The sequence below is a fragment of the Dendropsophus ebraccatus genome, chromosome 3 (assembly GCF_027789765.1).
Source record: "Dendropsophus ebraccatus isolate aDenEbr1 chromosome 3, aDenEbr1.pat, whole genome shotgun sequence".
Lineage (NCBI taxonomy): Eukaryota > Metazoa > Chordata > Amphibia > Anura > Hylidae > Dendropsophus > Dendropsophus ebraccatus.
This window is the reverse complement of record NC_091456.1, coordinates 168,976,899-169,004,184: the sequence shown is the minus strand read 5'-3', so window position 1 is coordinate 169,004,184 and position 27,286 is coordinate 168,976,899. Positions and strand designations below refer to the sequence as shown.

At 45.5% G+C, this 27,286-nt stretch overlaps 1 protein-coding gene and 1 long non-coding RNA gene across 3 annotated transcripts in view; one reads left to right on the top strand and one right to left on the bottom strand.

The window, feature by feature from the left end:
- Positions 1 to 1,862, bottom strand: part of LOC138786251 (uncharacterized) — a 34,440-nt gene extending 32,578 nt beyond the window's left edge. Inside the window, exon 1 of the long non-coding RNA XR_011362204.1 lies at positions 1,490 to 1,862. This is a non-coding gene — a long non-coding RNA (uncharacterized lncRNA). The remainder of the gene's footprint in view (positions 1 to 1,489) is intronic.
- Positions 49 to 27,164, top strand: LOC138786249 (complement component C9-like). 2 transcript variants are annotated; one of them, XM_069963100.1, is made up of 11 exons: positions 49 to 157; positions 5,041 to 5,131; positions 6,835 to 6,979; positions 7,361 to 7,508; positions 8,250 to 8,388; positions 9,075 to 9,290; positions 11,559 to 11,799; positions 16,039 to 16,167; positions 20,495 to 20,670; positions 22,220 to 22,448; positions 26,835 to 27,164. In XM_069963100.1, exons 1-11 carry the CDS (start codon positions 87 to 89, stop codon positions 26,990 to 26,992), a joined length of 1,743 nt encoding a protein of 580 aa, XP_069819201.1. In that variant the 5' UTR covers positions 49 to 86; the 3' UTR covers positions 26,993 to 27,164. The 2 variants fall into 2 exon arrangements, with proteins under 2 accessions (XP_069819201.1, XP_069819204.1); XM_069963103.1 differs by lacking the exon at positions 5,041 to 5,131.
- Positions 27,165 to 27,286: the final 122 nt, after the last annotated feature.

Below are 27,286 nucleotides of genomic sequence, written 5' to 3'. Positions count from 1 at the left end.
TAATGAATTACAGTGTGCCTATTAAAGGGATTACAGAAAAAGCCCCTCTAAGTATTTTCCCCCCCCCAAGGTGTCTGCCAGCCGCCATGGGTACAGGACTATATCTGCTGGGGTTGGCACTTATTTCATGTATATTGTATACATCTGGCAATATAAGGTAAGTTCTGATGGGTTTTTTTCTGAAATGTTAACTTCAAGCAGATGGTATATGGAGTTTTATAGAGTTGCACATAGTGTATGGAGATGTATGTGTATATGCCACTGTAGATGGTAGATAGAGCTGTATATAGGTTTATATCGAAAGTTGTACATGTGTTAGTGAATAGAGTTTACCATAGCACAGCGTATGGTGTTTTAGAATTTATGTATATCGTATAGTATATGGGTATGTGTGAAAAGTTGTATATAGTATGTACAGTGATACTGTATATGGTATATTGATTTGCATGCAGAATTGTATCTTAGTATATATAGTTGTACTTGTACTGTATATAAAGTTGTTATATGGTATATGAATTTGCATGTGGAGTTACACTTTACTTAAAGGGGTAGTGCGGCGCTCAGAAATTATTCACAGAATAACACACATTACAAAGTTATACAACTTTGTAATGTATGTTATGTCTGTGAATGGCCCCCTTCCCCGTGTCCCACCACCCCCACCCGTGTACCCGGAAGTGTGGTGCATTATACATTACCTGATCCGTGTCGAGGGCCGTCCGCCATCTTGTGCCAAACTTCATCTTCGGACGGACGGCCGAGTCGCCGCCGCCTGTCCCCCCTCCGCCGCGTCATAACTTTGGAATGTGTGTTAGTCTGTGAATAATTCTTTACCGCTGCACTACCCCTTTAAAGAGTTGTGGCATTTGGTTTATATGCAATTGTATCTAGCAGTCAGTTGTAGATGGGTTTGTATGCGGTGTTGTACACAGTATATGAAGTTGCATATAGTATATGGAGTTGTGAGTAAATATGTATATACAGTAGTATGTAGAGTTGTACATAGCCTGGTATATGGTGCTGTATATATTATGTATGTGAATTTGTAAGTGGAATTGTTTATAGTGGACAGTATGTGGTGTATGCCGGGGAAAATATGCAGTGTTGTGGCTGCTTCATGGGTGTAGGGTCACTTGGGCATTTGTCACGGTGGCCAGGAGTGGGGCTGTAACCCACCCCCGGACAAACGGGCACTGTTCCTGAGGTTTGGTTATCCCAAGTGTGAACAGGTGTACAGGTGCAGGTGCGAGAAATAATTGACCAGAGTCCAGTGGCTTAACCATAGGAACTTGGTTTACTTGTAGAAACTTCAGTGCAATACAGGATAATACACTTATGGTGACTGCAGGCGAAGGGAGGAGGTAGCAGTAATAAGAGTTGTAGGAACAGGGTAAAGTAGAAGAACATCTTGAGAGCCCTGTCCAATGTAGCAGTGTACTCTGCCAGGATAGCATAATTGAGAAGAGAAGAAGAAGATACTCATACTCACATATAGATATTGTGGATCTGACTGCCTTATGTCCTATAGTGTCAGGATACCCGTCCTGCTAGGGTAGTACGAGGTCGCTGGGTTGAGCAGACTTTCTAAAACATCCCAGAATAGCCATGAGATACAGTAGAATACGGAGGCTTATATGCTGCTTTGTCCTACTGGGGTCAGTACCTAACTCCAGGTGACTGCTCTGTGTGTTGCCTCAGGATTTCCTCAGAGGATGTCCTCCCTCCTAAGGATCAACACTGCATGCTGGCAATAGTTCACAATATAGAAGGAGAATGAGTCTCTTTGTCCCTGACAAGGGTCCTGGCCTGAGCCAGGCCCTGGCTTCACTGCAGCAGCAGCACTGCAGCTCTGTGTGTCTGTCTCCACCTCAACTAACAAAAGACCCTCTTACCAGGAACTAGCTCCTTTTTATAGGGTTACCTTAGCTAGTGAGTGATTGTTGGGGCTGTGTGTGTAGAAGACAGAAGAAAGAGGATAGGCAGAAAAGTGAGGGAAAAAAAGGCCCGCATCTGTGATAGGAGGAAAACGTGACATACGTTAAGACAGTTAACCCATTGCTTCCTTCAGCTGTGCTCAGTAGAGTACACCCCGTAAATACAGTAGTGACAACTAGTGGCAGAAACACATGGTAGACTTTTTCTTCATCCCCTTTGTGGGAACCTGAGTGAGTTACTTTGCCCAGGTGCATAAGAAACTTAGTGGCACACATGTTCTGGGACACTACAAATGTAGTTGTAATATATACTATATATATCTTATATAGTTCATGAGTCTGTATCTGGAGTTGCACATTAAATATAGCATTCTATACTAAGTTGTAAATGGTTTTTAGAGTTGAATCTGGTTTATCTGCTTGTTACATGGGTTTATATAGAGAGTTTTGCAGGCACTTGGGATCCTATTAAAAAATAAGATAATTTTTCCTGTACAGTGTTTTGTCCTAAAACAAAAGGCGCTGTAGAGTTAAAGGGGTGATGAAAAAAAAAAGTTTTTAAACCAACTAGTGTCAGAAAGTTATACAGATTTGTAAATTACTTCTATTTAAAGATCTTCCAGTACCTATCAGCTGCTGTATGTCCTGCAGAAAGTGGTGAATTCTTTCCACTCTAACACAGTGCTCTCTGCTGCCACCTCTGTCCAGGAACTTTCCAGAGCAGGAGAGGTTTTCTATAGGGATTTGCTACTGCTCTGGACAGTTCCTGACATGGACAGAGGTGGCAGCAGAGAGCACTGTGTCAGACTGGAAGAATACACCACTTCCTGCAGGGCATACAGCAGCTGAACAAAATCACTGCCACAAAAGATAATTTCAATAATTTCCAACTAATCCTGTCACTGAAAAAGAACGCTAAAACATAACTTTTAATTTTTACCTATAAAAACCCTCAAAGGGTAAATGCATAAAAGATACACCAATGATAAAATACACCATATGCCACAAATAACAACCTCTATGGGGTACAACAAACAATATACAACTATACTTGAGCAGCCCTGTAGTTGGTGTCATGCAGTTATATGTGGGCTCAGGGCAGGATACAGAGAAAGCTGATGGTAAATCGTAGTCCTGAATACCCTGGTATAGATTCTATTTAAAGCCTGCCCTAGGCGGAGTGTACGCCCTGAGAAGGGTGCCCCGCTCTGGAACCTGCCCGAACTCCTAATGCTGCCTTTACGCGAAGCGATAATTTGCCCAATCGATCGTTTAACGATTTTGAAGCAACGATTTGGGTTTTATAACGATCAGCATTTAGACGAATAAATCGTTAGAAAATCGCTTGAAAATTCGTAAAAAAAATCTTTATTGCGATCGTTTTTAAGATCACTTAAGCCCATCTTTTACATAGGGTAAATCGGTGAAAGACTGTTTACACAAAGTGATCTGCGAATTTTCAGCGAACGTCAAACGACGATTTAAGAACATGTTGAAAGATCAAAATGAACGGTTTCTCGCTCGTCGCTTGATCGTTTGCTGTGTTTACACGGAACGATTATCGCTCAAATGCGATCGTTATTGCGAAAATTCGAACGATAATCGTTCCGTGTAAACGCAGCATCACTGAAAATAAGGGCACTATAAAGACCAGAGGGGCACTACATCATATGTAAGGAACAGCTGGTAATAGAAATAGACTGCCTATCAGCATAATCAGGATAGTGATTCATATATATATAATTGAGACAGAGTAGCAAATAAACATGTAATTATAGAATCCATAATAAATGCGAGTATGCAAAAACACGAGCTAAACAAAAAGGCAAACTGCCTGTGTCGCAAGCCACATGTATAGTAAGTGCTGATCGCCTGCACACTTTCAATATTAGGCTATGTTCACACTCTGTATTACACCGTGACCGGCCGGGTCACGGAATGGCCGGTCTCTGCCCGGACCATCCTGGTCGGTACTGCAGTACCGGGCCGGATAATCTTTCCGGCCGTAGTGTTCTGATGCAGGCACATCAGCACGCGCCCGCATCAGAACTTGCCACTGCCCGAGCCGCTTGTTTCATTGTGTGAACTGACATGTCAGTTATTTGCGGGTCCACATGGGATCCCAGCCGGAGCGGTTACAATGTGTATACGCTTCGGCCGGGATCCCATTAAAGTAGAGGCAGTGTTCACAGGCGCATAAAGTACGGCCGTTGTTGCTGATGGCAACAACAGCCCTATTTTTACGTAGTGTGAACATAGCCCTAGGCTGGAAAAACGCATCAGAATCGCAATAAAGCAAATCTAATGCAAATCTAACCTTGTGCAGTAGTAATCACTAACACAAGATATAACACAGAACCCCAATTAGTTTGTGTGGCATAACAGTTAGGGATGCAAAGATAGGGGCAAATTCAGATGTATGGATAAACTATACTCATTCGAATCCCCCTGACTGCGGTCTCAACGCGTTTCAATATTGGGAGTGAACCAAAGTGTTTATTTGAGATACAGCCAATGTGTATCTGCAGTAAGGGCCCTATTCCACGGGAAGATTATCGTTCAGATTATCGTTAAATCGTTCGAATCTAAACGATAATCGTTTGTTTGAATAGTAGTTAAAGATTAACAACTGAATGAGAAATCGTTGATTGTTCAATAAGACCTGCACCTATTTTTATCGTTGCTCGTTCGCAAATCGTTTGCATTGAATAAGATGTCGTTCGGTCATTCGCAGTAGTGAGGAACGCAATAGCAACAACAAGACGACCGCAAGAACGATCATAAGTAACCATTATCGTTCCATGTAAATGGGTGAACGATTTCAGGTCTTTCGCAATAGCGGTCGTTTGGATCGTTTATCGTTAACGATTATGCGAACGATAATCGTCAGGTGGAATAGGGCCCTAAGTGTTCCTTGCCTCCCGACCTTCACAGCCCCTAAACCTTAATCCTATGTATCATCTTTGGGATCAGGTAGAACGGGCTGCTCTGAGCTGGTCATGCAGTAAGTGACACAGTTCAGGTACACATAGGACTGAACCCGTGCACAGAGGTGTGGGATTCTGTGATGAAGATGTTATATGCAGCTATGTCTATTCTTTACCAGGACTAGAGAAGTGAATGATCCAGCTCCAGTGGACTGTCAGTTGAGCGAATGGGGCGCATGGACTGAATGTGATCCCTGCACAGGAAAGAAGGTAAAGTCCTGTGTAACATATAATAAGATAAGACACACACACACATAAGTGGTCAGAACATTGTCCTAATACAATAATCCTAATTCCTGGAATGTAATAAAATACTGTCTGCAGCCTGCAGCCACCACTAGGGGGAGTTTAGGAGCTTACTGAATACTGATTATAACATAAAATCAGCAATAACACAGTATGCAAAAGGCTCTAAAGCTCCCCCTAGTGGTGGCTGCAGGCAGACAGAATGTTATGTCCATGTAGGAGATTTAAAGCTCTGTATCAAAAACAGAAAGAATCGCTGCTATAAGGATACATTATAATATTATTCAGCACTGGATTTTGATCCTAAATAGATTATAAAATCACGGCATCTAATTTCTAGTCAATGAAAACGCAATGCAGAGGAAGATCAGTCTAGAAGAGTCTATGATGTTTAGCTCACAGAGCATTGTCTAGACTGGATACAATTGTATCACTTCTCAGCTGAGAGCAGGACTAGCTATGTACAATCAGCAGAAGGAAGCGGCAACACGCACAAGAAAGAACAAAAATGGGGAGCGATCAACTTCAGAACCAGCTCTACTATATAATCAAAGGAAAGGTAAAGATAAACCAATATTCACTCACTTCTCGGAGGGGAGATCGACCTACTCCCCTCCGTTGCCCGGATAGCTTGTATTGGGAAAGGTGATATTCTGCTGCTTGAAGTCCTCCCAGAGTCTTCGGTTGCGGCCTGTGTGTAACGGATACCTGTAGTGATCCTCCCGGGTGAGTTCTCCCTACACCCGGATTGGTACACACCGTACTTGGAAATGAACTGTGAGTATTACTATAACAAATATAAAACTTTATTCTGTCCAGAACAGGACAGAATAAAGTTTTATATTTGTTATAGTAATACGGGTGTAGGGAGAACTCACCCGGGAGGATCACTACAGGTATCCGTTACACACAGGCCGCAACCGAAGACTCTGGGAGGACTTCAAGCAGCAGAATATCACCTTTCCCAATACAAGCTATCCGGGCAACGGAGGGGAGTAGGTCGATCTCCCCTCCGAGAAGTGAGTGAATATTGGTTTATCTTTACCTTTCCTTTGATTATATAGTAGAGCTGGTTCTGAAGTTGATCGCTCCCCATTTTTGTTCTTTCTTGTGCGTGTTGCCGCTTCCTTCTGCTTATACGAGCCGGAGCTCTTATCAGCGTCCGGAGGGTGCAGCGATCCCGGCGGAAATCATCAGATCCATGTATGTGGCCGTTGTATCTTTGTGAGTGGTGTTTGCACCACTCACCAAGTGTAAGTGTGTTTCTTTTTTCCTTTTTTTTTTTTTTTCCTTTTTGGAGTTTTCATTGTTAAGGACCTAGCCGCTCCCGCAGTATTTTTTCTTCTTTCTATCTAGCTATGTACAATGTATCAGTCTGGAGTCCAGGCTGTAGAGCTCACAGAGCATTGTCTAGACTGCATACAATTGTATCACTTCTCAGCTGAGAGCAGGACTAGCTATGTACAATCTATCAGTCTGGAGTCCAGGCTGTAGAGCTCACAGAGCATTGTCTAGACTGGATATAATTGTACAATTGGCTGCATCATGGGAAAGCAGCGGGTATTGAGAAATGTTAACTTCTTGCACATACACTGAATCTTTCATAGGCGACACAGGGACTTCCCCAAATGCAGACTTGCAGATAACCTGTACTCTGTTATCTTCAGTATCGCTCTAGGAGCATTGTGAGGTTTGGCCAGTTTGGTGGCGCTCGCTGTCTCAGCAACTTAGGAGAAGCTCAACGCTGCAAAGCAGACAAACCTTGTGAGGAGGAAAGGACTGACTGCGGGAATGACTTTGAGTGTGAAACAGGTAACACTGGTGGTACACCACAGCTCCCAGCGTACCCAGACCACCACAGGAAGTAGGCCACCACCCCAATACATCTCAGTAATAGATTCAAATAATTGATTGATTAAAAAAAAAAAAAAGAAAATTGAATAGAAACCCAAAGTGAAATATATATATATATATATATATATATATATATATATATATACAGTATATGTATATACAGTGTGTATGTATATATATATATATATATATATATATATATATATGTGTGTGTATATATACACAGTATAACATATATATAAAGAAGAAACCAATACAGAACGAGGGGTTTTCCCGTCTGGACATATATTACACATGCGCAGGACACCCCGTCTAAAGTCCGCAGGTCTGTCTCTACAGGTAGATGTATAAAGCAGCGGCTGGTGTGTAATGGAGACAATGACTGCGGAGATTATTCCGATGAAGTCTGTGACGACAAGGATCCGAAGCCAAAGTGTGGTAATATGGATATTGAGCTGTCGGAGATAGGAAGAACAGCCGGAGACGGGTATGTAATCAAGATATCGTCACCATCTATGATTTCAGACTCCAACATTACTCTTAAAGGGAATCTGTCAGCACCCAGGCCCTACCTCATGTGCTGACAGTGTGCTGTAGCTGGCAGTGCCCTAGTGAGCATGTTACCTTTTGATAATTTGGCCGTGCAGTGGATTATGTGCAGTCTCGGGTCTCCTACTGTAATGAAGAGTCAAAGAGGAGTTGTGGCTTAGTGTTTGTGCCGCACTCTGGCACGCCTCACCACTCCTTCCTCCTCCCTCCTCTTCATGAATAATCAATGAAGACCAGCCTTTTGCTCACTCAGCTCTCAGTCAGTATCTGATATATAGATAACATGACAGATATAGATAACATATATAGATATATATATCTGATATATAGGTAACATGACAGATATAGATAACATATATATATATATATATATATATATATATATATATATATATATATATATATTTCAAAGGAGATATAGTTTAAATTCTCAACCTGTATATGAGCTGTGGTCTAGGGGTAAATGATCAGTCTAGAGACCAGCAACAGTAAGTTTTCTTTGGCTCGAATCCTCTGATGGAAATAAAAAGTAGTTATAGTTTCTCATCATTGTATTGAAAAACTAAACTAATTTAAACCTAACTGGGAATTCTTTGCATTTTTAAAAGAATACACTAATGAGAAAAAAAGTCATTATATTTCATTTCCATCATCAATTTTCTGTCTTACTTCCTCGCAGTATTAATATTCTTGGAATGGAAACAAGGGGAAATCCTTTTGACAATGAATATTTTAATGGAGTATGTAACAAAGTCCGAGATGGGAATACAAAGACACATTACCGTGTCCCATGGAACGCAGCCGCTCTGGTCTATCAGGTAACATATCCATCCCCAAGTGAGCCATAGCACAATAAGAAAGCTATATAAGATATATAAGAAAGCTATATATATATTTGTAATTTACTTCTATTTTAAACACTCAAGTCTTCCAGTACTTATAAGCTGCTGTATGTAGTGCAGTAAGTGGTATACTCTTCCCACTCTGACACAGTGCTCTCTGCTGCCACCTCTGTCCATGTCAGGAACTGTCCAGAGCAGGAGAGGTTTTCTATTAGGATTTGCCACTGATCTGGACAGTTCCTGACAGAGGTAGGAGCAGAGAGCACTGTGTCAGACTGGAAAAAACACACCACTTCCTGCAGGACATACAGCAGCTGATAAGTACTCGAAGACTTGAGATTTTTAAATAGAAGTCAATTACAAATTTATATAACTTTCTGACACCAGTTGATTTAAAAGTAAAAAAAAGCAAAACTGGACAGATAACCCCTTTAAGTAGGACAGCACGCCATTCATACAGATGGTGTATACTACATCCGTACATTATCCAGAACAATCCCTGTATTGTGAGGACCAGGACCTTGTATTATTGGACAGTCATAGTAAAGTATTGGAAAAAGACATGAAATTGTGAATGGAAAGAATTTTACTTTATGGTATTATACCATCAGATATTCTGGTGTTCTTTTCTGGATTTTTATTTTTCCTTTTTCTGTTCTTAGACAAAAGCCGATAAATCCTTCTCTACAGAGACCTTTAAAAACTCAATGGAAGTGATGTCCAAAGTTATCAGAGAGAAAACAGAACAGTTTGAATCTTCGTTTTCATTGAAACTGACGCCGACGGAATTGAACAAAGAGGATGTGAATGTGTCTATAGGATTGAACCAAATAAAAAATGCATCACTTAATAAGCTGAAGGAGCTATCAAATATACAGGTAAGACATCAACCAAGGTCATGTGTGACCCTATAAGTAGTCAGCCTCAAAATGTACAACAAAACATTGTGACAACTAGTGCCCCCTGCAGATTGCCCTCCTCCTTCCTAGTATTTCTCTTCTCTCTCCCTGATTTTTTTAGTGTTTTCTCTCCTTTAAAGCCTGCCTACCATTCTGCAGCCCTCCTCTTTTCTATCTCTTGGTTTCCCCCTCCTCTGGTGTTCTCTTGTTCCTCCTCAGGTGTCCTCCTCCTCTGTAGTCTTTCACTTGCCCCTCCCTTGCTGTTTTCCTCCTCTGCTGCCTTCCCCTTGTTCCTCCATTGTTGTCCTCCTCTGCAGCCTTCCCCTTGTCCCTCCATTGTTGTCCTCCCCTGCAGTCTTCCTCTTGTCCCTCCATTGTTGTCCTCCTCTGCAGTCTTCCTCTTGTCCCTCCATTGTTGTCCTCCTCTGCAGCCTTCCCCTTGTTCCTCCATTGTTGTCCTCCTTCTCTGCAGCCTTCCCCTTGTCCCTCCATTGTTGTCCTCTTCTGAAGTCTTCCCCTTGTTCCTCAATTGTTGTCCTCCTCTGCAGTCTACCTCTTGTCCCTCCATTTTTGTCCTCCTTCTCTGCAGCCTTCCCCTTGTCCCTCCATTGTTGTCCTCCTCTAAAGTCTTCCCCTTGTCCCTCCATTGTTGTCCTCCTACTCTGCAGCCTTCCTTTGTCCCTCCATTGTTGTCCTCCTTTGCAGCCTTCCCCTTGTCCCTCCATTGTTGTCCTCCTTCTTTGCAGCCTTCCCCTTGTCCCTCCATTGTTGTCCTCCTCTGCAGTCTTCCTCTTGTCCCTCCATTGTTGTCCTTCTCTGCAACCTTCCCCTTGTTCCTCCATTGTTGTCCTCCTTCTCTGCAGCCTTCCCCTTGTCCCTCCATTGTTGTCCTCTTCTGAAGTCTTCCCCTTGTTCCTCAATTGTTGTCCTCCTCTGCAGTCTTCCTCTTGTCCCTCCATTGTTGTTCTCCTACTCTGCAGCCTTCCTTTGTCCCTCCATTGTTGTCCTCCTTTGCAGCCTTCCCCTTGTCCCTCCATTGTTGTCCTCCTTCTTTGCAGCCTTCCCCTTGTCCCTCCATTGTTGTCCTCCTCTGAAGTCTTCCCCTTGTTCCTCAATTGTTGTCCTCCTCTGCAGTCTTCCTCTTGTCCCTCCATTTTTGTCCTCCTTCTCTGCAGCCTTCCCATTGTCCCTCCATTGTTGTCCTCCTCTAAAGTCTTCCCCTTGTTCCTCCATTGTTGTCCTCCTACTCTGCAGCCTTCCTTTGTCCCTCCATTGTTGTCCTCCTCTGCAGCCTTCTTTTGTCCCTCCATTGTTGTCCTCCTTCTTTGCAGCCTTCCCCTTGTCCCTCCATTGTTGTCCTCCTCTAAAGTCTTCCCCTTGTTCCTCCATTGTTGTCCCCCTCTGCAGCCTTCCTTTGTCTCTTTATTGTTGTCCTCCTCTGCAGCCTTCCTTTGTCCCTCTATTGTTGTCCTCCTCTGCAGCCTTCCTTTGTCCCTCTATTGCTGTCCTCCTCTGCAGCCTTCCCCTCGTCCCTTTCTGTTTTTTCTCCTCCTCTTCAGCCTTCCCTTCATCCCTTCCTGTTTTTTCTCCTCCTCGTCCGCCTTCCCCTCATCCCTTCCTGTTTTTTCTCCTCCTCGTCAGCCTTCCCCTCATCCCTTCCTGTTTTTTCTCCTCCTCGTCAGCCTTCCCTTTATCCCTTCCTGTTTTTTCTCCTCCTCGTCAGCCTTCCCTTTATCCCTTCCTGTTTTTTCTCCTCCTCGTCAGCCTTCCCTTCATCCCTTCCTGTTTTTTCTCCTCCTCGTCAGCCTTCCCTTTATCCCTTCCTGTTTTTTCTCCTCCTCGTCAGCCTTCCCCTCATCCCTTCCTGTTTTTTCTCCTCCTCGTCAGACTTCCCTTCATCTCTTCCTGTTTTTTCTCCTCCTTGTCAGCCTTCCCTTCATCCCTTCCTGTTTTTTCTCCTCCTCGTCAGCCTTCCCTTCATCCCTTCCTGTTTTTTCTCCTCCTCGTCAGCCTTCCCCTCATCCCTTCCTGGATGTTCTCCTCTTCCTCTCCTTGTCCCCACCTGGGTGTCCTGCTCTTTAGTCAATGCATATGTACAATGATGTCTCTCTATTTAAATGGATGGCTCTTGATATACAGTCACATGTGGCTGGAGAATATGAATCCATGTCAATCATCTCCTCCCCATACTATATGTTTAATCCATATGATTTAACCCATTTACTCACAAAGTATTTTCTTCTACAGAATAAAGAATTCATGAGGATCACAGGAACCGTCCAGTTAGCAACTTTCCAGATGAGAACACGGAGTTACATGTTATCCAACTCCTTTATTGAAGACATTAAAAGTCTCCCATCATTCTATGACAAAGGAGAATATTTCTCTCTGCTGGAGATGTACGGCACTCATTACACCGGATCTGGCAGCGTTGGTGGTAAATATGACCTGGTCTACATACTGGACACGGCTGCATTAAACAGTAATGGTGAGTCAGTCGATGCAGATTCTAGAAACTACTGAGTAACGTAAAGGGGATCTCTCCTCAACTTTAGATAATCCCCTTCTTGTGATAAATAAATAGCTATTTTTCACTTCTCTGCTTTGTTGGATAGTCTGGGTAGGTAGCAGAGTCATCTTTTTAGTATTAGAGGCGGGGGAGTTAAGGGCCTTTTACACAGGCTGATTATTGGCCCAGAGGGTTGCAAGAAACGTTCCTTTTACTGATTATTGGCCTGTGTAAAAGTGACGTCAATATGCAGAGGGGGAAAACACCCGATCCTCGTCCAATTGTCTTTTGAAAGCAGCCTCTAAAATTTCGGACACATATCTCCCTATGTAAACAGGGGATGTTAAGGGGAAACTGACAGCGCGCCTATACATATATCCATGCTGTCACTTTTCAGATCACAAGCAGGCTATACTTACCATGCTGCTGGGGATTCGGCATCTGGTTCTCCAGTCCTTCGGCCACCGCCTCCTCCGGAATAACTGACAGCCAAAGGAGGCAGGGCCTGAAGATCCATCTGGATGCCGGATCACAGGAAGCGCTGATAGTTAGTATACATTGTTGCTTGTGATATGGAAACTGACAGCACAGTTTCCAGGGCTGCACAAAAGATCGTTCGTGCAGCCCAGGCGCTCAATATCTCTTGCTGTGTGGCACTGCAAACGATCACTGATTTTGCAGCTCTCGCAGGTGAGAGATCGTCAGGTCTAAAAGGACCTTAAAGCCCCTATTACACAGGCCGATCAGCAGCAGTAAGCAAGCGATGACCTGTCAGGCAGTGGCGTAGCCACCGTGGTCGCGGGGGTCGCCGCCGCGACCGGGCCCGCCACAAGGGGGGCCCGCGGGGCCCCCCGATCAATCACTCTTGTGACCGCAAGCATTGTTTTGCTTGCGGTCACAAGAGACTGGCTCCGTCTTTCCCACGGCTTCTGCGCGGCTGCCGGGGGTGTCGCATCTTACCCCCGGCAGCGCGCGCATCCCAGAACTCCCTGCGCGCCTTGGGCCCTGACTTCCGGTTTCCGGCGCGCAGGGAGTTCTGGGATGCGCGCGCTGCCGGGGATAAGACGCGACACCCCCGGCAGCCGCGCAGCAGCCGGGGACAGACCGAAGGCGAAGGAGTGAGGATCAACGTGGGAGCGCGATGTCAGGTGAGTTAAGTTTTGTTTTTTTATCAGCCTGTACGGGTGGGGGGAAAGGAGGGGGGCATCTATGAGGGTGGGGGGAAAGGAGGGGGCCATCTATGAGGGTGGGGGGAAAGAGGGGGCCATCTATGAGGGTGGGGGGAAAGGAGGGGGCCATCTATGAGGGTGGGGGGAAAGGAGGGGGCCATCTATGAGGGTGGGGGGAAAGGAGGGGGGCATCTATGAGGGTGGGGGGAAAGGAGGGGGGCATCTATGAGGGTGGGGGGGAAGGAGGGGGGCATCTATGAGGGTGGGGGGGAAGGAGGGGGGCATCTATGAGGGTGGGGGGGGAAGGAGGGGGGCATCTATGAGGGTGGGGGGGGAGAGAGGGGGGCATTTATGAGGGTGGGGGGGAAGAGGGGGGCATTTATGAGGGTGGGGGGGAAAGAGGGGCCATCTATGAGGGTGGGGGGAAAGGAGGGGGGCATCTATGAGGGTGGGGGGGGGGGAAAGGGGACCATCTATAAGGGAGGGAGGAAGGGGACCATCTATAAAGGGAGGGAGGAAGGGGACCATCTATAAAGGGAGGGAGGAAGGGGACCATCTATAAAGGGAGGGAGGAAGGGGACCATCTATAAAGGGGGGGAAAGGGGACCATCTATAAGGGAGGGGGGGAAAGGGGACCATCTATAAGGGAGGGGGGGAAAGGGGACCATTTATAAGGGAGGGGGGGAAAGGGGACCATCTATAAGGGAGGGGGGGGGAAGGGGACCATCTATAAGGGAGGGGGGGGGGAAGGGGACCATCTATAAGGGAGGGGGGGGGGAAGGGGACCATCTATAAGGGAGGGTGGGGGGAGAGGGGGCCATTCATAAGGGAGGGTGAGGAGAGAGGGGGCCATCTATAAGGGAGGGGGTAGAGGGGGCCATCTATAAGGGAGGGGGTAGAGGGGGCCATCTATAAGGGAGGGGGTAGAGGGGGCCATCTATAAGGGAGGGGGTAGAGGGGGCCATCTATTTGGGGGGGCAACATAGGGGGAGAGGGAATACACAGAGGGGGGCATATATTAGGAGGTCACATAGAGTCAGGGCTACCCACTAAATGAGGGTGTAAAGGGGACAGTACAGATGTGCAGTGTGTAGAGAGATGGAGATGGTGTCAGAGTGTGGAGCCTAATATATCTGTCTGGCAGATTCTGTGGATTCGTGGCTCGGAGAAGTTCTCATAACGGCCCAGGGCAGATGGAGAAGATAATGAAAAGGAAAGAACTCCGATCAGAAAAGACGTCTCCTGTGAGTCACCTGATATAACTGCACTGTAATGTATATGGTGTATAGAACCTGTGTAGAGCTGGGGCCACCTCTATATGACTGGATGAGGTGATTTAGTATACTGGATTTGGTCAGTAACAATATGGTGGTGATGGTAGTGGTTGTGGTGTGGCGGTAATGTTTCCTCCCTATATACTGGTATTACTGGTAATATTGGTCTCAGTATACAGGATTTGGTCGGTAACAGTATGGCGGTAATAGGTAATATCTGTCTTTGTGTGTGTGTGTGTGTGTGTGTGTGTATATATATATATATATACATATATATATATATATATATATATATATATATATATATATATATATATAGTGGTACCTTGGTTTAAGAGTAACTTTGTTTAAGAGCGTTTTGGTTTAAGAGCTCACAGTTTTTCAAAATTGTGACTTGGTTTAAGAGCATTGCTTTGGTTTAAGAACTTCCTGTATTGGGTGGGAGCGCGAGTGGAGAAGGGGCATGGCCTGCATAGCGGGGTCTACAGCACTGTACTCTAAACACCTTCCAAATCATATCAGATCCCCTTCAGGCTGGGGCTTACATCAGGGGACAGGACTGTGGGGGGGGGGTAATCTCTCCATAGCTGTAACCCCTCTCTCCCCGGACAGAGAGTGCTGCATGTATGTGCCCACATCTGCCCTGCTCATTCCTTCCTGCTCCCTGCAGTCTCTGTCAGCCCTTGTGTTTCCCATCCTCTCCATTACTGTACAGTACAGAATAATAAATATATTTGGGGTGTGGAACCAATTGTCTGTATTTACATGATTTCTTATAGGAAAATTTGCTTTGGTTTAAGAGTGGATTTGGATTACAAGCACGGTCCTGGAACGAATTATGCTCATAATCCAAGGCACCACTGTGTATGTATATATATATATATATATATATATATATATATATACACACACACACAACAATAGCATCACTTGGTCGTGAAAGGAGGGGGGGGGGGCCCAAGTTGGCCTCTCGCACCAGGGCCCAGGAGACATTAGCTACGCCCCTGCTGTCAGGTCAGCGCTTGCTTCTCCCCTTGTTCCCCATTCGCTGCTTGGGCTATTATATACACAGATAGCAAGCAGAGAGCGAAGGTGGGGGGGTGGATGAGGGACGCGGGGAGCAGTAATAGGGGCTGCCCATTAAAGTCAGCCGTCATCTGCTGTCGCCACTCCTGTTACATTGAGTGACAAGGAGCAGACTGTTACTTTCATGATCGGGCTGTTTCAACATGTACTATTTTTTTTTATTATTATTTGTATAGCACACACAGATTCCGCAGCACTTTACATAGTTATGCCAATTATTGCTCCCTGTCCCCATTAGGGCTCACAATCTAAATTATGACACCAAACGATTATCGACTAGAATGGCCGGTAATCGGCCAAGTATGGATGATAATAGTTTGGTGTAATAGGGCCTGGTCTCCCTGTATCACATAATATTTTCCTGACCACTAACAGATGCAGCGGCCTTCTTCCTCCTTGTCTTTTGTTACCAGTATTACAGTAGGTGGCCTTTTTAGTAACTAAGTAAGTTGCAATTACTGACAGTAGAAAATATTAGCAGTCCTGTTAGGGTATATCTATGGGGTACAGAGGTAGCAGTCATACCTGGACCCTGATGCCACTGAGCTCCATCTTCCACATAAAACACCAGTATTATATATGGAAGGTGGTGGATTGGGATGTTAACAGATCTGAACTATGCCATACAGTATAAATTTACAGTAGCTTTTCTAGATATCTGGATTCTGACTCTATAAATGACATTGCAGAATTAACAACAGCGGATGTGAAATCCTGTCTAGGCTATAATATTGGGGTAAATCTGGCGGCTGAAGGACTGAAAGGAGACCTGAATGTCGAAGGTTCACAATGTGAGAAGGTCTTGTCAAACAATGAGGGTAAGTGGAGAACTTTACAGCACCAGGAGAGGTCCTTAAAGTTGTCCTAATGTGTATTTATTTTAATAGAGTGAGAAGAATAAGCCTCTCAGCCCTCTACAGACTCTTCTGTCTCCTTCAGACTTCTCTGTCCCCTTCCGAACTTTCTGTCCCATCCAGACTCATCTGTCTCCCCCTTTGCAACATTCCTCTATCCTTTCAGGCTCCTCTGTCCCCTTTCTCCCCCTTTGCAACATTCCTCTATCCTTTCAGGCTCCTCTGTCCCCTGCCTCCTGATGCACCTGTCACCTCCAGTTGTGGTGCCCTATGGTCGATTGCCAGATGGTGTTGTGTGGCGCCACTACTGTGGTGGTTGGTCGGAGTATAGCTCAGCCGGATGGTAGGGTGTCGTGATGCCAGTGCCCAGGGCCGCCATCAGAAATTTCGGGGCCCCATACAGCCGGAGTGTCTGGGCCCCCCATTAACAAAAAAACATGGGACATATTTTTGACTGATGTCTTTGAAGTAACTGGGTGGCTTTGGGATAATTCTGGAAAGCTGGGTCTCTTTGGATACATCCCACGCCAGCCAACTTCTGTACACTATTAATTAAAATAAAAACTATGGAACCCAAGGGCCAGGGCCGGTTTTAGGTCAAATGTGGCCCTGGGCATAATTTAAAAGTGGGGCCCCAAGTGCTTAGACATTAAACCACTACACAGTCATAGTTAAATAAAGAAGGTGGTCTGAGAGGAGTGTTGCTGGGGTCTTAAAAGATCAGGAGCACAAGCCCCCTACACATGGCCACAAAATATTTCTACGCATTGGTACCAAATAATACTGCTGGGATGTGGGGGCAGACAGGGTGCAGGGATGTGGGGGCAGACAGGGTGCAGGGATCAGGGATGTGGGGGCAAACAGAGCGCTGACAGAGTGCAAGGAGGTTGGGGCTGACAGGGTGCAGGGATGTGGGGGCAGACAGGGTGCAGGGATGTGGGGGCAGACAGGGTGCAGGGATGTGGGGGCAGACAGGGTGCAGGGATGTGGGGGCAGACAGGGTGCAGGGATGTGGGGGCAGACAGGGTGCAGGGATCAGGGATGTGGGGGCAGACAGGGTGCAGGGATTAAACCCCCCCCCAGCACACATCATCCCCCCCAGCACACATCACCCCCCCAGCACACATCATCCCCCCCAGCACACATCATCCCCCCCAGCACACATCATCCCTCCAGCACACATCATCCCCCCCAGCACACATCATCCCCCCCAGCACACATCATCCCTCCAGCACACATCATCCCCCCCAGCACACATCATCCCCCCAGCACACATCATCCCCCCAGCACACATGCACACATCATCCCCGCAGCACACATCATCCTTCCAGCACACATCATCCTTCCAGCACACATCATCCTTCCAGCACACATCATCCCCCCAGCACACATCATCCCCCCCAGCACACATCATCCCCCCAGCACACATCCCCCCCAGCACACATCATCCCCCCCAGCACACATCCCCCCAGCACACATCATCCCCCCAGCACACCTGCACACATCATCCCCCAGCACACATCATCCCCCCAGCACACATCATCCCCCCAGCACACATCCCCCCCAGCACACATCATCCCCCCAGCACACATCCCCCCCAGCACACATCATCCCCCCCCAGCACACATCCCCCCAGCACACATCATCCCCCCAGCACACCTGCACACATCATCCCCCAGCACACATCATCCCCCCAGCACACATCATCCCCCCAGCACACATCCCCCCCAGCACACATCATCCCCCCCAGCACATATCATCCCCCCAGCACACATCATCCCCCCAGCACACCTGCACACATCACCCCCCAGCACACATCACCCCCCAGCACACATCATCCCCCCCAGCACACATCACCCCCCAGCACACATCCCCCCCAGCACACATCATCCCCCCCAGCACACATCATCCCCCCAGCACACATGCACACATCATCCCCCCCAGCACATATCATCCCCCCAGCACACATCATCCCCCCAGCACACATGCACACATCATCCCCCCAGCACACATCCCCCCCAGCACACATCACCCCCCCCCCCCAGCACACATTATCCCCCCCAGCACACATCATCCCCCCCAGCACACATCATCCCCCCCAGCACACATGATTACACACACATCTACACTTACTTGCTGGGAAGCTCCAGGACCCATGTGCTTCCTGTTTTCCTACTGGTCCTCACACAGCGGCTTGGGGCCCCTCCCCCATCTCCTCCGACATCGCAGCACAGGAGAAAGCTGACAGAGAAGGTTGTGTGGGGCGGGGGAGGGGCCCGGGGGAGTGAGGAAGAGGAGGGGGCCCAGGGAGAGTGAGGAAGAGGAGGGGGCCCTGTGTCTTCCTGCCTGTGCGGTACAGCTAACAGGAGCTTACACACAGGTATGCTGGACTGCCGGGCCCCCCTGGATGCTAGTTTTAGCCCGGGCCCCTGACAGCTGTACCGCCAATACTGCCCTGCCAGTGGCGGTTGGGCACACAGGTATGGTGGCACACCTGTTTTTATTTTAGGAAGGCTGGCTATACCTTGTCCACTGTGGTTGGTTACCTGCTGGGCTGTGAGGGGGTCCCTTGGGTACTTATCACGGTGGTCCAGAGTGGAGTTATGAGTAGAGTGAGTTTAGAGCAGTAGAGAGAGTTTGTGCTGAGGGTCCCAACCCAGGGTAGAAGTGTGCTCTGCCAGAACTTGAATACTGAAGAATTCTTGAAAATAGAAGACTACTTGTGCCCGTGTTTCGACCTTTGTTGTTGTTGTACCACCTGTTGCCCTACAGTGTCGGGTGACCCGTCCTCATAGGGAGACACAAGTCCCAGACCTTGTTACCTGAGTTGAGCAAGGTGGCCAAGATTACCTGGTTACACCTGCGCTGCAACATAGAGTGCGTAGGCTTTTAGCAACTTTGCTCTATCCGGATCAGTTCCTCTTGTTTCAGGATACTGTCCTGCACTGTTAGAGATGTTCACGGCGTGGGTTGGGGTGATCTCTGACTTGTCCTCTCCTGAGTGGTGTAGCACTGCATGATAAGAATAAGTGTTGCTTTGAAGAAGAAAAAGGTCTCTGCAGTTCTTGTACGTCTGTCCACTACCACATTCCCAACTAGACTACTCTGGACTGACCTCCCCTCCCCATGTGACAACCTTCCTCCCACAGGGTGTGCAATACCTCCTGTGAGTGGTGGAGAAGAAAGTGCAGAGAGAAGAAAAGAGGATAGAGATAGATGGAGAAGAGAATGAGCTCTTTCATGGTGCACACATTACCAACAAACAATTACCCCTTGTTCACTACAGCTGTGCAATATACAAGTGCATAGACAAATAATAGCGACATCTAATGGCAAAACTTATGCATAACTTCATTACCACTTTACTTAGAGTACAGGCTTTTGCAAGGGGTGTATAGGCCTGTAACATACGTGGTGGGACACCACACAGTCACCTCTTGAGTTTTCTGTCACCTCTACATCTCACTATCCCCAGCAGACTTCTCTATCTCCTTAAGACATCTCTGTCCCCTTCAGACTTCTCTGCCTCATCCCGACTCCTCTGTTCCCTCTTCATCCCACTGCCCTCTCACCATTTTTCTGTCCCTCAAGGCTCCACTCCCTAAATAGACCTTTCTTTCCAACAGACCCTTCTGTCTCATCCATAGAACTTTGTCCCCCTCCTTCAGACTTCTCTGTCCTTTCCACACACCTCTGTTCTCTTCAGACCACTCTGCCCCTATCCAGACCCATCTGGCCACCTCCAGACTTAACTGTCCCCTCCAGACATCTCTGTCACCCCCAGACACCTCTGCTCCCTCCGCACGCCTCTGTGGCCTCCATACTAGCAGTGAATTAACTACTATTTGAAAAAATAATCTGCATGCTTCAATCCAATATGTTGAATGTTTCTTTTCACCTTGTAGGTCCGCCCTATAATATGGTGTTTATCCAGAAGATGGCAATTATCCTTCCTGTCTTAAAATATGGCAGTGGATTAAAAACGTCCTCTTCCCTTATGTCCTACTAGGACCTATGAATATTATGTACCCCCGTTACTCCATCTATTAGTCATACACACAAGCAGAGTGGCGGTCTCTCTGCCGTTCCTGACTGATATATGTATCACTGGCTGCATCTTCCTCTTCCCCACTCTTCCATCATATTAATAATCTGCCTCTGAATGGATCTACAATTGAATGTCGTTATTATGTAATCTTGGTTCTAGCAGCTATGGCTTGTCCCATAATAAAGTATAGATATATGCCCTTCTATAAATCCCTTTAAATGACATGTTTCTCTCTATTCGCAGAGAAGCTGGTGCAGTCCGGTGTCATTGACAACGTGGTGTCTCTCATTGAGGGGGGCACGGTCGCATTTGCCTCCAAACTGGATTTAAAACTTCTTCAGAACAAACAAATCGACATTGATGACTTTGTGGAGTGGTCATCCTCCTTAGTAGACGCCCCAGTACTTATAAAGCAGAAGGTAAATCAGGGCGCTCACCTGATCCCTCTTTAGAATTACCACAAGACTTCTCCATTTGTCAAGGATCCAGCCCAGATGACCCAATCTCCATGACCACAATTTATGGTTCTTGCCACCTTTTTCCACTTCCTTTTGTTGAATGTGAAGAAGCTATCCCCAATCCTCAGGACGGACAGGAGATAACATGATGATCAGTAGAGGTCCAACTGCTGGCACCTCCACCCATCCTAGGACAGGACGACATTGTCTCCAGAATGAATATAACACACCATTATCTAAGGGGCGTATTACATGGGACAATTATCTTTCGAAAAATCGTTAGATAGTTCGGATTTGAACAATAATTGTTTCGTGTAATAGGAGGCAACGAATAAACGATCAAGGAGAAATCGTTGATAGTTTGATAGAATCTGGACTTATTTCATTGTTCACAAATCATCTGAACAACGTTCAGAATAATAACACATCGTTCAGTCGTTCCCTGGTCTATCAGCCAGGAATGGACGAGCACAAGAACGACCGTAAGTAACGATCCAAAACATAAAAGAGTAGGTTCACCACTCAACCGTAATAATGCTTAGTAATGATTCTGGTTCATACCTTATGAAGGAAAAGTGTCCCATAGGATCTAGAGCGGTGCAGACGAAGTCCAGGAGCTTGCTGGACATTAAGTATATGAGTCCAATGTAACAAATCTCGTAGCACTCCAGCTCATAAAATCATGATCCTTTATTAATTCACGAATACGAATACATCCAAAGAACACACAAGATGTGTACAGCAACGCGTTTCAATGTGACCGTCTTTTTCACAGCTTATACAAGCTTGTATAAGCTGTGAAAAAGACGGTCACATTGAAACGCGTTGCTGTACACATCTTGTGTGTTCTTTGGATGTATTCGTATTCGTGAATTAATAAAGGATCATGATTTTATGAGCTGGAGTGCTACGAGATTTGTTACATTGGACTCATGTAAGTAACGATCATCGTCCTGTGTAATAGGGTCAACGATTTGAGATCGTTCATCATAGTGGTCGTTTGAGATCGTTTATCGTTAATCGACGAAAAATCGTCCAGTGTAATACCACCCTAAGTGACCACCAAACATTGGGAATCATTGAACACTTCTGTCACCATTTTTTTGTTCAATTGGGGTCTTACCAGTTGGACTATAAACAATCAGCATACCATCCTTTATATTGTGGGTAGGGGATAACTTCTTCACATGGGAATACCCCTTTAAGGTAGATACACTTTACATAGGTGTTGGCTTGTCTGGGTAGTCTGTAGATGTGGGCACATACCAGCATAGCAGAAACCTCCTCGAGACCTCATCTTGGGGGAATGGGGGGGTCTATGGCTACGTTCAGGGAATGTGTTGGCAGCTTTCTTGGTACATGTTTGTTTGTTGGTCCTCCCTTACTTCTTACACCTGCAGAACTCCGATGCACCCAACCTATTGAACTCAATGCCTCTTACCTTGATGTAGTAAAAAAACACCATGTCTTTCCTTTTCTGATTGCTTTGCCTGTATTTCTGACTCCACAGCCATCTCCTATTCATACTCTGGTCCCGATCAATCTAAAAGACGCCTATATAAAGTCACGTCACCTGGAACGAGCCATTGAAGAATACATAAGTGAATACAGCACGTGTAAATGTCAGCCTTGTAAGAACGGTGGGACTGTCATGGTGGTAGATGGGGAATGCTTGTGCAAGTGCCCGGAACGGTTTAAAGGTTTGGCGTGCCAGACACCAAAGAGTGGAATATATGATAGTAAGTATGTGATGATAATATGCAGTGTATACTGGATTAGGATTGTGAAATAAGTCATCATGTGGTGTCCCACTACTAGCGTTCTCTTATGCACCTGTCCTAAAGTTCTCACTCAGGTTAAATAAGTGGTGGATGATGTATGTAGTTGTCACTAGTTGTCAGTATTTCTTATATGTATATGTATTACTACCATTGCACAGCTGAAGGAAGGTTATGGGTTATGTTTTCTATGCCATGTGTTTTATGCTGAGCTATCACAGGTGCTCTTTCTCTCTATCCTATCCTCTCTAGCTTTTATCTTGCACACACTCACCCCCACCACTCACAGGAGGGTACACAAACACCCCTGTAGGAGGAGTAACACTGGTGGAGGAAGTGAGTTTAGTCTTAGTCCAGTTTTCAGTGAGAGAGGACACACCACAAGGCAGTTCCTACAGAAGGTAAGCCAGGGCCTGGCTTTGGCCAGGACCCCTGACAGGGACAGAGACAGATGTGGAAAAGACTTTCTTCTATGCAAGCAAATATTTTCACTATGCAGTGCTAAGCTAAAGTAGGGAACAGCAACCACCAAGGAACACCCTAGCCCTAGAATGCGTATTGGGGGCCTTTTAGGCCCCCATGCTTACTTTTTTGCTATTATCTGCAAAATTACTTAAGTTAGAATTTTGAAACTCCAGGTAATCCTCAAGTATGTCGTTTTTGGTAATATCCAGTTGTTCATATAATTTTTTTCATAGGCATTTCGGTGTAACAATGCTTTTTTTGTGAAAACCACATCTGTACGTGTTGGGGGCATTTTCTCAGTAGTGTTTGTGTCTCAAGTTACTTTATTTGTACTCAGTAATGCTGGTGGGGGGGCCAGGGTGTGGATAATGCCATATGAGGATGTCATGTGATTTTGTGAGGGAGTGGTAAGGCCATGACATCATCTCAGGTCCTTCGGAATACAGTAATGAGCTGTGTATAGAGTAATGACGACAGTATACACTGTGAGCTAATTGTGAAGGACCTGAGATAAGATAAGATGTTGAGAGGAAGACTGATTCAGTTTCAGTTTCTCTGATTCTAAGAAGCCTGCAAATGGTAAAGCTATTGAGCTAAAGACATCCAGAGAATTGTACACCACCTAAAATAAAGTATAAAAGGTAAGAGCTGCTGAGGGTGAGAGGAGGGAGGGGGCACATTACCCTTACAGTGTGTCACACACAAGCAAAGAGTGGACAATCTTGATTGTGTTCATTGTTTTTTTCATAGTTTGCTAACATCTAGTCAGCAATGGCGCAGTCTTCCACCAAGCATCTGACTGACCAAGAGATTGAAGCAATTATGTTTCAAAGTGATGATGAAAGTGAACTATCTTTGTCCGATGACGAGTACCTGCCACCAGAGAATCAAACATCCTCAAGTGATTCTTCTTCTTCTGATGATGAAGAAGTGAATACAGTGGATCCTCAAGAAGTGATAAGTAGAACATCCAAAACGAATATTTTTTGGGACAGTAAACCTACATTAGTCGGACGTACTGCAATCCATAATATTGTGAGACAGGCTCAAGGAGCCGTGGGAAGTCCCAGGTACTTTTCCCCTAAAGACGTATTCTGTACTTTTTTTTCTGACAATATGGCAGAAGAGGTCCTTTTATGTTCAAACCTAGAAGGAAGACGTATTGCTTCTGCAAAAAATAAGTCCTGGAAAAATATCTCAAAAGAGGAACTTTATGCATACATTGGACTTTTACTGCTGGCAGGAAGTCAAAAATCGTATGATGTTCCTATACGAGAATTATTTCTGGACCCACTTTCTGATCCACACTATAAGGCGACAATGTCAGTGGACAGATATGAGGAAATTAGAAGACATATTCGATTTGATGATAAGCGAACACGTGCATTGAGGTTTGAAACAGACAAATTAGCCCCTATCAGTTATATTTGGAACATATTTATCAAAAATTGCACCAAACTTTACAATCCTAGTGCTAATGTTACAGTAGATGAGCAACTTGTACCGTTCAGAGGACGCTGCAAGTTCATACAATACATGCCCAGCAAGCCAGCCAAATATGCAATCAAAATCTTCTGGATGTGTGATTCGGCATGTTATTATGGCATAAATGGCGTAATCTACTGTGGCAAAGAGGTTGGTGCACCAGCACAGAAGGATCTGGGGTCTGAAATTGTCAAAACTCTTGCTGTTCCAATATTCAGTTCAGGTAGAAACATTACCATGGTCAATTATTTCACCAATGTTGAACTAGGCAATTTTCTGCTTCAAAAACATATTACACTTGTTGGTACTATCAAGGCAAACCGCCGAGAAATTCCAGAAGCACTGAAACACAATCGTCAGCGAGCACTTTATGAGAGTGTCTTTGGATTCAATAACAAAGCGACTTTGGTATCTTACAAAGCAAAGAAGGAGAAATCAGTGATTTTACTCAGTACCATGCATCACAATTGCAGTATTGACAGCAATGACAGAAAATTAAAGCCAGAAATCATCCTGTATTACAATAAAACTAAAGGAGGTGTAGACAAAATGGATGAGATGGTGGGAGAATATTCATGCAAGAGGCAAACAAAACGATGGCCTGTAGTACCTTTTTCAAATATGCTTGATGTAGCAGCCCTGAATTCATTCATCATTTATACAGAAAATCATCCAGAATTCCATGCACGGAGGAAGGACAGGAGACGCCTATTTTTGAAGGACCTTTGTCATGAGCTTGTAATGCCTCACATGATACAGCGAAGTGACGTGAAAGGCTTGATAAAGCAAACTAAAGAAGCAATGAAACGGTGTGGCGTACAGTTTCAGATGATTCCAGGGCCAGGAGAAAGAAAAAGAAAGCGCTGTTTCATGTGTCCAAGAAACGTAGAAAGGAAAACTGAGAGATTTTGTTCAATTTGTAAGGAAAATGTCTGCAAAGAACATTCTTCCGAAAAAATAACTTGTCAAAATTGTTTGGAAGACTAATAGAATAGAAAAGAAACATAATAGAAATGTAGCTGCAGCTAGTTTGGTATAGAATTCTATGCGTTTTTTCATATGTTTGTGAGAAATTTGGAAAAAAATAATTTTTTTGGTTTTATTTGTGAAAAATTAGTAAAATTTTGTTTACTAGTCATATTTTATTTAGCAGTTTTAAAATAAACTTGTAGAAGTTTTATATAAGTGTGTTTTTCCATGTGATTCGCATGGGGGCCTAAAAGGCCCCCAACACGTTAATATGAAGATTTCTGATGTCACGCATTCTAGGGCTAGCCCATGCAAGGAAATTATCTAAAAAGTGCAGGACAGTCTCCTAGGGAAATAGGAGCTGATTCCAGTAGGACAAAGCTACCGTAAAGAAAAGGTCTACATATCCTACTGCAGGTGACTGGGAAATCTCGGACACCTAGCTACAACCAGATAACCACAACTGGGGCTCGTGCTACCCACCTAGGACAGGTTCTACAACACTAGGGGGCAGAAGGCGGTCAGACATTGTCTAAACGTGAGTATGAGTATCACTTCACTGCTAAGATATCTCCACTATAGTTCCAGCAGAGTAAAAGGGCTACAAAGGGCTCCTCTACTCTTCTCTCTACCTGTCAGGACAGGGGAGGTAGGGACAAGACACAACAGTGAACCCTACAGCTGAGCCCACCCACTGTCCCTACCTATGAAGGTGGTCCCTGCTCTAGTATAGGTGTTACACAGAACAAGACAGACGAACAAACACAAAGGGAAAGTCGACAAGTCAAAGTCCAAACCAAACGGGCAACGCAGTACAGAATCAGTAAACAATAGTAAACCTAGCACTGGCGTCACAACACTAACATCTCTGGCCGTGCAAGTTAATCTCTCCCTGAACTAACACTTCAGGCTGTACCCAATCACCACAACCACACACACTAAGGGCCGTATTTCATTGCCAGATGACTTCATGTAAGCGAAGACCTGCTAGACCTAAAGACCCGGTCAGCCAATGATTGTTGTCATTGGCTGATTGCTGTTTTTACTACACGGAACAATGATCGCTCCATGCAATAGGACCCTTATTAACTGAGTGATGGGGAAGCAGGATTCACAGGCTTTCTCTACGGGTGGTGGGGGAGGCAGAACTCACAGGCTTTCTCTATGAGTGGTGGGGAGCAGGACTCACAGGCTTTCTCTATGAGTGGTGGGGGAAGCAGGACTCACAGGCTTTCTCTATGAGTGGTGGGGGAAGCAGGACTCACAGGCTTTCTGTATGAGTGGTGGGAGAAGCAGGACTCACAGGCTCACTCTATGAGTGGTGGGGGAAGCAGGACTCACAGGCTTTCTCTATGAGTGGTGGGGGAAGCAGGACCCACAGGCTTTCTCTATAAAGGGTATATAATAGTGAAAACCTTATTTTCACAGAACCCTCCGATGCTATTAATGGAAATTGGGGTTGCTGGAAAGACTCATCCTCTTGTAAAGATGGAGAAAAATCTCAGACTCGTCAATGTGACAACCCGGCTCCAGCCTCTGGGGGGGAACCCTGCCGGGGGGACAATGCCCGCAAGGTTATCTGCTGATCAGAGGAAACTTCCTGGGAGAACAAAAGGGTTTCTGTCAACAAGCCACGAGGAGGACATAAGGCCTTCACCTGCAGCTACCTGACCAGCCAGGCACCACAGGACTCAGCTGACCCACTTGTGATTTGTAAAGAGTTTTCTGAAGTGGAGAAATAAAAGTTGATGAGATTTATTGTTGTGACTAATATATTTATACAAATATAAATTTTACTAGAATCTTGTATACTTGGTGTATTTAAGCAATCAGTATGATTTAAAGAGAGACCTGACAGTAAGTGTTATTTTTCCAGGCAG